Consider the following 12712-nt stretch of genomic DNA (forward strand, 5'->3'; position numbering starts at 1 on the left):
GTGTGTAGGACCCAGGTGCAGTGCAGAACAGATAAGACGAGAGGCAGGTGTTGGTTTTAAGATAAGATAAGATATTCCTTTATTGATCCCCTTGGGGAAATTCAGGCATCATAGCAGCATGGGGGAAGGGGGGGGGGGGTGGTACAGGTAGTAAAACAACACAGGCAGTGTAAACAAATTTAGGTCAATATAATTCACTATCTAACTAGCTGAAAAAGATATTCACAGTATTCACAGTCTCACATAAGGTGCAGTATGCATAAGGTAGTGTTATAATTTACTATCTACTAAGTATGCATTATTCACAGTATCACAGTATCCACTGAAATATACATTGTTCACAGTATCACAGTATCCACATAAGGTGCGTGAGTCTGTGGCTGAACGAGCTTCTCATCTTGACTAGCTCGTCGTAGAGGGGGTGGTAGGGGTTCTCCATGATCAAACAAAAGGTACTCTTTTAATTAGAGTAGAAAAAGGGGTACACGCAGACAAGGGTATAAATAAAAGGGGAGATACATCTGTCTCCAAAACACGTTAGAGCACAAAAACATAAACTCATCTATACAGTAAATGGGGAAAGCAAAGGGGAGAAAACGATGTCTCCGAAACACGTCACAAAAGAAACACATCAAGCGATAAGGAAAAGACATGGCAATTAATACAAATAGCGATCACACTTATTCTCCATGGCAGGAGCGATAAGAGTTACTCACGTAGGCACTACTCACGGACAGTTTTCTGATCGACTCACTGTGTCTGTAGTATATAAAGCCACCTTAACTAGACACACCAGGTGCTAATGAATGTAATTAGGGCAGATAGACAGGTCAATTAGCACCAGGTAACGCTAGGGATTTGCTCCCGGAGGAGAGCAAAACCCCAAACGTTACAGTTGGTTGGTTGTTTGTTTGGTTGGTTGTTTGGTTGTGTGGTTGGTTGGTTTGGTTGGTTGGTTTGGTTGGTTGGTTGGTTGGTTGGTGAAACCGTGTTTCTTCATGCACTTCCTCAACCTGCATTTATCATCCACAACAACTGCACAGCCTTCTGAGCACATGCAAAGCTCTAGCACACTCACCAATATTGTATTAGTTGTAGATTGAATTTAAATGTACAACCAAAACTTGAATGCAATACATGAACTGAACTTACAAAAAACGCTTTACACTTTACACAAACACTACAACGTCCACATGAATGTCCACAAAAACATGAACACAAACACACTGAATGTTTCTTCTCATTAAGTTTGTCACTTCCTCCTCCCCCTCCCAGCCTGCCCCAGGTGGACCCACGGTGCCGGCTGTTCAAAGGAATGTGACTGTGTCCTAGAACACTCCGCTGGCTGTGACCCCAAGAATGGGACCTGTCTCTGTAAGCCTGGATACCACGGCCCACAGTGTGAGAAAGGTATGAAAGGTTTATGACTGACTTTAATCTCTCAACCCTTTCCTGGCCCCCAAATATCCACTTTTGGCCCAGGATCCACATATACAGTAGAGCCATTTCACTGAGGAATGTGTTCATGTCAGTGTCATGCTAACTAACATGGTAGTATACAAAGTAGGCTAATAAATAACCAAAAACCAAGCCATTCTTCATCTTGGACCCTTGGGACTCACCCGAGAACCGCTGTCCCAGAACGTTCATATCTATGATCTTGGATAGTTCAGCAAAAAAAGCCTAAAGACACTGTTATCCATCAACACTTTGTGCAGCTGCTTCTGTGATACATTGGGGAACAGCTTTGTGGTGATTATATTGGGATGGGGGGACATTCTCTAGCTCTGAACTGCAGACTTGGGTCTCCTGAAAGGCGATATATAAATCTAAGATATTATTATTATTATTATTATTATTAGTACAATGCAGTAAAGTTGTTTGAATGTAAAAGCTTGAACAGTGAATACCGTAAAACTTCTAGACTAAAAACTACTGTACAGGTTTAGACAAATTAACTCCGATCTCAATTAGAAGCCGGGTCTAAATTAATTGTTTTTGCGGTTTTCATGGTGTGCAGATTTGTTTTTATTTTCGTCATCATTTGGGATCATAAGTCAATGCAGCAGCAAGACATTTCTCCGTTCTCTCTCTCCCTCTCCATCTCCACTACAGAAATACAGCTAGTCTGCATGACAACTGTAATTTGATCCACCATTAGTAGCAACGCTTGTAAACTCAACAAAACGTTCTGAGAACAACAACTATTCCTCCAGACTCCTTCCCCTCTCTCTCTTCCTCATGCGCGAGGTTGGCGCTACAATGAGAAGGCCGTCTCTCGGAGTGAGATCAAATGAATGATTCACATTAATAAATTAATAATAATAAATGTAATTTGATCTTTATACAGGTCATATTTATACTGTTTTAAATAAACAATTTGATAGGATTTCCAATCTTTGCTGAGCAAGAACTTTTGGTGAAAGAAATTAAAGGCCGATCCCATATAGATGCCTGTCCCAAATATTGAAGAAGAAGTCTAGAAGACTTAACCCATCCCGTCGTCCTTCCCTCCAAGGGCAGCCGGGAGCAGACATGGGGCCGCGCCCGGGGACCAATCCAAGTGCTCCTGTCGTCAGGGACGCGACATCGTTACCGATCTGTTGTGCATGTTTTTCCATTGGGTTTAACTCTTTTTCTGGAGGGGAAACCCTTGCGAGCACGGGGGGAGAACATGCGAACTCCACACAGAAAGGCCCGGGAGAAAGACCCCACACCTGGGTACCTGGCAACCCGGCAACCTGGTCCCCAAGTGGGATTTTAACCCAGGACCTTCTTGCTGTGAGGCGACAGTGTTAACCTCTTGTGTTCAATGATATTGTCCAACTCTTAATTTCCGATACCGATATCAACCGATATCACATTTTTTTTTTTTTTTTAATTTTTTTTATTATTGCAAAACAAAACTTATTAAAAGTCAGTACTCAACACACAATGTATAATGAAACTTTCAGTAAAGGTGGTTAAAATATATGCAAGTACAGAAACAGGATAAAACAAAAATAGTCAATAATAACATTTTAACCGTATACCGTGTATATCCAGCGAAGTTACAATTATATAAATGTTAGTATATAATATACCCCTAATACCTATTTTCTAAAACCCTACACACATATGCTCCAGCTCAAATCCCCCCCTCCCGGACCCCCTCTTGGATAGTACCTCCATTATCCCTCACTCCTAACCAGACATCACCATTATAGGCTAGCTTTTATTCTCTTTATTATTTCCGATACCGATATCAACCGATATCACATTTTAATGCAGATATCGGCCGATAATATCGGTAGGCCGATAATATCGGACATAATTTCTATAGAAATGTAAAAAAAAAAAATGTAAACCGATACCGATATTTTCCGATATCACATTTTAATGCCGATATCGGCCGATAATATCGGTAGGCCGATAATATCGGACATCCCTAACAACAACAGATCGCTAACGCTGTGGCGTCCTTGACGAAGACAGACAGGAGCACTTGGATTGGTCCCCTGGCGCGGCTCACGTTGACGCCTGTCTGCTCCCGGCTGCCCTTGGGGGGGAAGGACAACGAGAGACGAATCGCATCGGCGATCCTACAGAGACAATGCATGCGTGTGTGTTCCGGTGTGTGTGTGTGTGTTGAGGATAATTGCATGCCAATTAAAGACCTCTGAGCAGGTCCTGCATTATTATTATCTACAGACAGTGGGGTTTGATGTTAGTATATGACCAGAATATAAACGCTATAAGAATTACCATCTCCTCCTCTGTACCCGTTGCTACCGGGACCTTCGAGCCACAGTGAACTATATCAACCCATGTCTCACAAGTGCAGCACAAAAAAACAATGACATAAGAGGTCTTGGTCTTTTAGAGTCTAGCTTTGGGAAGGAGTTGTTCACCGTCCAAGATAATAAGAATAACATGTGTGTTTTAGGGTGGATTTTGTCTTTACGCACGTATTAGGGTTACACCCCGACTTGCTCACATGGCCACGACACGAGAATTCACTTAATATAAGCATAATTTGGAAGCTAATTCCATTCAGATGAAATAGCAAGATTTATTAGATGAGATACCTTGTTGGTTTAGGAGTGAAATTACAATACGTTGGAAAAGCATTCCAAGGACCGGGTGAGTGCTCTGGGAAAACCAAACCTGAGGATTCCTCAGAGAACAGAATGTTTTCACGTGCAGACGGTGGACAGGAGACAAAGTCTAGACAGTCTGGGTGAAACTAGGCCTCTGCCTGATACACCATCTCTTAGTTCAAGATCAGTAAATGTTGAGAAATGTATTTCAGTCTCTCTCTCTCTCTCTCTCTCTCTCTCTCTCTCTCTCTCTCTCTCTCTCTCTCTCTCTCTCTCTCTCTCTCTCTCTCTCTCTCTCTCTCTCTCTCTCTCCCCCTCACATGGCCACGTGCAGAGTGCACACTGGGGTCCTTCGGGCCCAGCTGTGGGCAGCGGTGTGCCTGTCCCGGGGGAGGAGCATGTGACCCCAGGAGTGGAGAGTGCCGGCTGAGGTGTCCTGCGGGTCTTCATGGGGACAAATGCCAAACGGGTGAGACAACACTTTACACCCACTGTCAAAGATCAGAGGGAGAGAAAGGAAAATGGCCACAATATTGATACATGCAATATTAATCTGTTATTGCTAAGCCCTCAAGTCTCTCTGGCCTTCGTCAGAGCACGCCTCGTGTATGAAGAGCTTAGTCGCCTAATAAAGACGAAAATGGGAGGGATAAGGGTTCATTGTTAAAAGGTTATTGCACCTCCTGCACCTTAGTTTTTGGTGGGTGAACGGTGGACATTCTGCAGATGTGTTGACGCAATGTGCAGCATGCGCTAAGTGATTTAGATGACCGCAACTTAAACAAAGTCTGTAGAAATTTAAACAGTAGGTCTCATTTATCAAGCAAATTGTGGAAAGAAATGTCTAATCATTTGAATCTGTCGTTGAGTAAGCTATATTTCAAATACCGATCTGTGTAATTTACTATGTTCAGTCTTTAATGCCATTAAAATGCATGTTTCCTGTTTGGAATAAGTTCAAACTCTTTCATCATTTCAAACGTGCAGAGCGATTGACTAAATGAGACAAAATACATGTCCAATGTGTGCTCTACAGCACCCTCATGTGGCCCGATGCCAATAGTACAGAATATGATTTCTGGGACTGTGTGCGGTATGTACATCTGTTTGTAGATAATAATAATAATACATTTTTGATTTATTTAGCGCTTTTCTAGAACTCAGTCGCATAATTAGATTGTTGCAAAGAGCAGCAAGGTAACAGACATCTTAGACCAGTGTTACTATGCTGTTACTCAGGGTAACAGACATCTTAGACCAGTGTTAATATGCTGTTACTCAGGGTAACAGACATCTTAGACCAGTGTTACTATGCTGTTACTCAGGGTAACAGACATAGACCAGTGTTACTATGCTGTTACTCAGGGTAACAGACATAGACCACTATGCTGTTACTCAGGGTAACAGACATCTTAGACCAGTGTTACTATGCTGTTACTCAGGGTAACAGACATCTTAGACCAGTGTTACTATGCTGTTACTCAGGGTAACAGACATCTTAGACCAGTGTTACTATGCTGTTACTCAGGGTAACAGACATCTTAGACCAGTGTTACTATGCTGTTACTCAGGGTAACAGACATGTTAGACCAGTGTTACTATGCTGTTACTCAAGGTATGTCGACGCAAAGTCAGATTATCTTGAACATTCAAAATGATTGCAATTGTATGTTGCTGCTCACATTTTTACTGAAAGCTGAAATTATCCTTTGCGTGTTGAATTAAGATTCATGACCCTAGCAAATTATACAATTTACACAATATATTCTCTTCTGAATATATTGAAAATGTCCCTTAAAAAGAAATATATATATATATAATTTTTAAGGGACATTTTCAATATATTCAGAAGAGAATATATTGTGTACATTTTTATTTATAAATATTGTGTAAAAAAAAAAATATATATATATATATATATATATATATATATATATATATATATATATAATTTTATACATTTTGTTGGACTGTTTTGGAGATACAAGGTTATCATGGTGACATGCAGCAGTATACATGCTGTGTGTCTCACCTCCGCTGGGCCTCCTCTGGCTGCCTGCTCTGCTGGCTGACGGAAGGTTCCGGTGGCTCTCGGCTCTCTGTGCCGTGGCCCAGAAGGAGATTGAATATCGCTCAGGAGCCTCTGTTAAAGTCATAACTTAGTGTCCTTCGGGACGTCTGGCCAAGATAACTTAGCAGGGTTACTGTATATATCAGTCCAAATCCACAGTCCAGACTTCAGCTGCTTTTATTAAAGCAAGCAAATCATTCTTGCACCCTCTTCTGGGTTCTGCCGAGCTTCAGATTTAGACTGGGTTGTGACAGGACCAATCATTACAGCTACTACTACTACAGTGGCCAGAAAAACATGAGCAGAAAATTATCCACTTGTTTAAATGGATCTTCTCTTAACTTAAAGGTGCTGTAAGTGGTATTTTCTTTTGTTAAAATAAGTGTTAAATAGCTCTACATTCTGACAGCCATCACTGATGTAGAGTGTTTGGTCAGTAACATGAGTCTCCCAGTCCCTCCGCTCTGCAGTAAAAAGAAAATAGATTTCTGGTATCCCTTCCAACTTTATCCATATTTTTTACTTATTTCAAGGCTACATTGGCTTAAAACTAGTTTTTATTTCATATTTTTGTCAGAGCATTTTTGCAGTGTGGAGTTCTGGGAACGGGATACCAGAGAATGTATTTACTGCAGAGCGGAGGGACTGGGAGACCCATGTTACTGACCACTCTACAGTATATCAGTGATGGCCGTTACCACTTTTAAGCACCTTTAATCCCTTCTTTGACTCTCTCACTCCTACATTTCTTCCTGTGTGTTGTGTGTTGTGCTATTGTGTGTTGTTGTGTTGAGTTCCGCCATGCTGTGTTATGTTGTGTGGTGGTGGTCATGTAATACTGTTGTGTTATCCTCTCCCTCTGTTGTGTTCTGTGTTGTAATGTGCTATGCTGGGCTCTGCCGTGTCGTGCTGTGCTCCGTTCAGTTTGTTGTGTCGTGCTGTGCTCCCTTCAGTCATGTTCGTCTGTGTTGTGGTCAGTCACGCTGCTGTTGTGTTGAGCTATGTTGTGTTTATTGACTTGAATGATGCTGTGTGAGGCTCTAATTTCCCTTTTTTTTAAAGTATCATGGTAGTTTGGTGGTCATTGCAATTTTACCATCATAGCAGCCATTATATAAATCATCAATCATCACGATACTGCCATGGTAAAAGTCTGTTGTAAAAGAAAATCGCTAAGGGAACCACTTTTGTATGTAAATAATTCCATGGTATTGGTATATAATACCAGTGGTAATATCATGGTATTTCCATAATTGTCTTGGTCACTCACTACCATTCTCCTACTTATTTAGGAAATATCACACCTTTTTGTAATTGTTGTTGTGCTGTGTTATATCACGTTGTGTTGTGTCTGTGGCTCTGTGCTGTTCTGTATCATTGTGTCACGTTGTGCTCTGCCTCTCATGTTGTGTTGTTGTGTTGTCAGGCTGCAGGCTCTCATGTTGTGTTGTTGTGTTGTCAGGCTGCAGGCTCTCATGTTGTGTTGTTGTGTTGTCAGGCTGCAGGCTCTCATGTTGTGTTGTTGTGTTGTCAGGCTGCAGGCTCTCATGTTGTGTTGTTGTGTTGTCAGGCTGCAGGCTCTCATGTTGTGTTGTTGTGTTGTCAGGCTGCAGGCTCTCATGTTGTGTTGTTGTGTTGTCAGGCTGCAGGCTCTCATGTTGTGTTGTTGTGTTGTCAGGCTGCAGGCTCTCATGTTGTGTTGTTGTGTTGTCAGGCTGCAGGCTCTCATGTTGTGTTGTTGTGTTGTCAGGCTGCAGGCTCTCATGTTGTGTTGTTGTGTTGTCAGGCTGCAGGCTCTCATGTTGTGTTGTCAGGCTGCAGGCTCTCATGTTGTGTTGTTGTGTTGTCAGGCTGCAGGCTCTCATGTTGTGTTGTTGTGTTGTCAGGCTGCAGGCTCTCATGTTGTGTTGTTGTGTTGTCAGGCTGCAGCGCAGGCTCTCATGTTGTGTTGTTGTGTTGTCAGGCTGCAGGCTCTCATGTTGTGTTGTTGTGTTGTCAGGCTGCAGCGCAGGCTCTCATGTTGTGTTGTTGTGTTGTCAGGCTGCAGGCTCTCATGTTGTGTTGTTGTGTTGTCAGGCTGCAGGCTCTCATGTTGTGTTGTTGTGTTGTCAGGCTGCAGGCTCTCATGTTGTGTTGTTGTGTTGTCAGGCTGCAGCGCAGGCTCTCATGTTGTGTTGTTGTGTTGTCAGGCTGCAGGCTCTCATGTTGTGTTGTTGTGTTGTCAGGCTGCAGCGCAGGCTCTCATGTTGTGTTGTTGTGTTGTCAGGCTGCAGGCTCTCATGTTGTGTTGTTGTGTTGTCAGGCTGCAGCGCAGGCTCTCATGTTGTGTTGTTGTGTTGTCAGGCTGCAGGCTCTCATGTTGTGTTGTTGTGTTGTCAGGCTGCAGGCTCTCATGTTGTGTTGTTGTGTTGTCAGGCTGCAGGCTCTCATGTTGTGTTGTTGTGTTGTCAGGCTGCAGGCTCTCATGTTGTGTTGTTGTGTTGTCAGGCTGCAGCGCAGGCTCTCATGTTGTGTTGTTGTGTTGTCAGGCTGCAGCGCAGGCTCTCATGTTGTGTTGTTGTGTTGTCAGGCTGCAGCGCAGGCTCTCATGTTGTGTTGTTGTGTTGTCAGGCTGCAGGCTCTCATGTTGTGTTGTTGTGTTGTCAGGCTGCAGGCTCTCATGTTGTGTGTTGTCAGGCTGCAGCGCAGGGCTCTCATGTTGTGTTGTTGTGTTGTCAGGCTGCAGGCTCTCATGTTGTGTTGTTGTGTTGTCAGGCTGCAGCGCAGGCTCTCATGTTGTGTTGTTGTGTTGTCAGGCTGCAGGCTCTCATGTTGTGTTGTTGTGTTGGCAGGCTGCAGGCTCTCATGTTGTGTTGTTGTGTTGTCAGGCTGCAGCGCAGGGCTCTACGGGGAGAGCTGTGGGCAGAGCTGTGGGTGTGGCGGCGCGGCCTGCGACCCCATGACGGGGCGCTGTGTCTGCCCGGCCGGGAGGACCGGGGCCTCGTGTCAGGAAGGTAACCACTTTGTACCTTTTCTGCATAGATTTATGTAACATTCAGGAACACAAATATAATGGAATATAATGCAATAAGGCTCTCAGACATTCTGTATTGCTTTCAAATATGTATTGTTTCTGCACATTCAAAACAGTTATTCAAAAATTATTCTGATTAATTTACATATCAATAACAAATCTTGACATTCATAATCACAATGAATCAGGGGGACAAATTGACCTCTTCTCAATATTAAGGGTCCCCTACAACCCCCTCTAAATGTACGCCTATGGATGGTATAGAGTGGAAAATGACATGAAAGAGAAAAGGGGATGGCGTGTGAGGTTGAGAGACGCATTTTAACCTTTTTTTTTATTATTATTTTCTTAACCTTTATTTACCCAGAGTCGGTTCTCTTTTTCAGCAACGCCCTGCTTCACATTCACACAGTTCCATTCACACCTGGGAGCTGCCCAGTCCAACACAGTCTGACACAGTTGGCCACTGAGCAACTCCACTGGAGCAGTTGGGGGTTAAGTGCCTTGCTCAAGGGCACTTCAGCGGTTTGAATAGACAGAGGCACTTCACATATGTTCACATTTAACAGAAAAAGCCTTAATTTAGCTCACATGACATAACTTTTAAGGGCCACTGTCCCAGTGTGAGGGCACGCACGCACGCACGCACGCACACACACACGCACGCACGCACGCACGCACGCACACACACACACACACACACACACACACACACACACACACACACACACTCAACTCACGGTGGCATCAACACAAGTAGTAATGAGAACAGTGTAAACTATTAAAAAAAATAATTTAAAAACAGCAGCTTAGCAATAACAATAAGAATAGCATCAATTACAGTATAAGTGTATACTGTGTGCCAAATCAGTGGCATGTGTAAGTCAGTGTTGTGTGCAAATCAGTAGCAGTAACAGCTTTGAAGCAGTGCTGGCTTTCCTCAGTCACAGGTCGTTAGGGTTATTTGCTCATGAGTCTGACTGCCTTGGGTAAAAAAGTGTCCGGGAGGCTGCTGGTCCAGGCCTTGAGGCCGCGCTGCCGTCTGCCGGACGACAACAGCTGAAACAGTTTGTGGTTGAGATGGCTGGGGTTCTTAACCCTTTCACTACCACACTACAGAACCGTCTGTGGTGTGGTAGTGAAAGGGTTAACCTTCTGTAGTGTGGTTGTGAAAGGGTTAACCCTTTATCGTGTGGCAGTGAAAGGGTTAACCTTCTGTATTGTCGCAGTGAAAGGGTTAACCATTTGGTAGTGTGGCAGTGAAAGGGTTAATAATCCTGTGGGCTTTGCTGACACACGTCCGTTATATAAATCCAGGATGGAGGGGAGCTCACAACCACTGGTTTTCTGGGCTGTTTGCATTTGATTGCCTTCAGGAAAAGTGTATTTAGTGTATTTCTTCCTATGTCAATAGATGTGAAATGACTAATGTCCTTCCCTGCCACCCTAGACTGCCCCGATGGTTTCTGGGGGTTGAAGTGCCAGTCGTCCTGTAGTCCCTGTAAGAACGGAGCTTCCTGCAACAAGGCGACCGGTGTCTGTGACTGCGGGCCCGGCTTCACGGGAACACTCTGCCAGACTGGTGAGTTTGACCCAACGGCACTAAACATACCCTAAAGGTTCAACACACAATCATCAGTCTATACAAAAGTAAAAGCAACAATCTGGGGGCGCCAGGGTGGCGCACCATGTAACGCACTGCGGTGCTACGCGGTCGACCCGGGTTCCTCTCTCTGCTCTCTGTCGGTCATGTCTGACCTGGAAAAAGCTGTACAAATAAATAAAAAGCAACAATCTGATATTTTTGGGTTTTCAATAGTTCACCAGCTTATTAAATACAATGCATATTTGGCAGCAGAATGATGTAGTTTTACCACATGCTAGCCCTAGAATGGCATGTGTTCCATAATGCAGCCATATATCACTCAATGTATTTCCTAGGAAGGATACATCCCGCGGCATTCTAACTGTACTCACCCAATCATTCATGTTGGGCTCTGTTCTTGTCAATAGGATTAAATTCCTTTGAAGGTTTTGGTAGAAAATCTATATTTAGTAAAAAATATCTTCACTTTTCCACAAGATTCACATTTTTAAACCCTTTATTTTACCAGGTAGTCACTTGAGATCAAATATCTCTTTTTCGAGCAAGACCTGGCCACATTCATAGCATTCACAGCAGCACGAAACACATGAAGACCTCCATTGATCACTATGGTGCAGGGCAACCAGGCAATCGTAAATGCACCTGGCTCATCCAAGTTTGGTGATAGACTAGAAGGTGTTTAATATTAATATTACTAATATCAATTCACATTTCTGGGTGTTTATTCTTCCCTACAGAGTGCCCACCAGGTTTCTATGGTGTGGGCTGTCTGACGCCCTGCTTCTGCCAACCTGATGCCAGCTGTGACCCTCAGACCGGCCACTGCTCCTGCCCTCCTGGCAAGACGGGCCACGACTGCACCAGACGTAGGAATTACTAGTACTGTTTTAAGTAGGAATAACTAGTACTGTTTTAAGTAGGAATAACTAGTATTATTTTAAGTAGGAATAACTAGTATTCTTTTAAGTAGGAATTACTAGTACTGTTTTAAGTAGGAATTACTAGTACTGTTTTAAGTAGGAATTACTAGTATTATTTTAAGTAGGAATTACTAGTACTGTTTTAAGTAGGAATTACTAGTATTATTTTAAGTAGGAATTACTAGTACTGTTTTAAGTAGGAATTACTAGTATTATTTTAAGTAGGAATAACTAGTATTATTTTAAGTAGGAATAACTAGTATTCTTCTAAGTAGGAATAGCTAGTACTGTTTTAAAGGGGAACTATCTTATAAATGGCCTTTTTCAGTGTTTAGCATTGTTTCCTAGCTATGTGGACTTATATTAATATGATCTATGTCTCTAATTCTCATATTGGCGCATTCTTCTAATTCTTCTCTCACAATATTCACCCTCACTGAACTGAGTCATCTGAAAATGTGCTGATTTGTGATGTCAGAGAGACACCGCTGCATGATAATCAGCTGAGTTTCCACATAGTTCCCACTGTGGTTGGAGCCCAGGCTCAAAACGGCTTAAGATCTTGAGGTAGAAAAATGCTGTTTTTGAGTACTTGATTAGAAATACAAAACAATGAATTAAAAAAAAAAATATTACAGAGGTGTTCCATAAACCCACAGGAATTGTGTAAAAGTGCCCAAATAGTGAAAGAAATAGTAAAATAGTTCCCCTTTAAGTAGGAATAACTAGTTTTTTTTATTTTTTATTTTTTACAAGTAGGAATAACTAGTATTATTTTAAGTAGGAATAACTAGTACTGCTTTAAATAGGAATAACTAGTATTATTCTAAGTAGGAATAACTACTACTATTTTAAGTATAATGGGCTGTATGTCCCCTTTCAGTATTTTATCATGAGATATTGGGTAGTAATTTGAATTTCCATTTTTTCCACACACGCTTCCACCTAAACATAGTTGTTAGTTAGTTAGTTAGTTAGTTAGTTAGTTAGTTAGTTAGTTAGTTAGTTAGTTAGTTAGTTAGT

At 42.5% G+C, this 12712-nt stretch overlaps 1 protein-coding gene across 1 annotated transcript in view; it reads left to right on the forward strand.

Moving 5' to 3' along the window:
* egfem1 (EGF-like and EMI domain containing 1) overlaps positions 1–12712 on the forward strand; it is a gene marked incomplete at its 5' end in the record, with an annotated part of 232652 nt that overhangs the window by 142094 nt on the left and 77846 nt on the right. Inside the window, 5 exons of the mRNA XM_084308959.1 lie at positions 1276–1410; positions 4414–4548; positions 9018–9143; positions 10614–10745; positions 11507–11635. Coding sequence (XP_084165085.1) covers positions 1276–1410; positions 4414–4548; positions 9018–9143; positions 10614–10745; positions 11507–11635 — 657 coding nt within the window. The remainder of the gene's footprint in view (positions 1–1275; positions 1411–4413; positions 4549–9017; positions 9144–10613; positions 10746–11506; positions 11636–12712) is intronic.

This window comes from Notolepis coatsorum (assembly GCF_963971535.1).
Source record: "Notolepis coatsorum genome assembly, chromosome: 1".
Classification (NCBI taxonomy): domain Eukaryota; kingdom Metazoa; phylum Chordata; class Actinopteri; order Aulopiformes; family Paralepididae; genus Notolepis; species Notolepis coatsorum.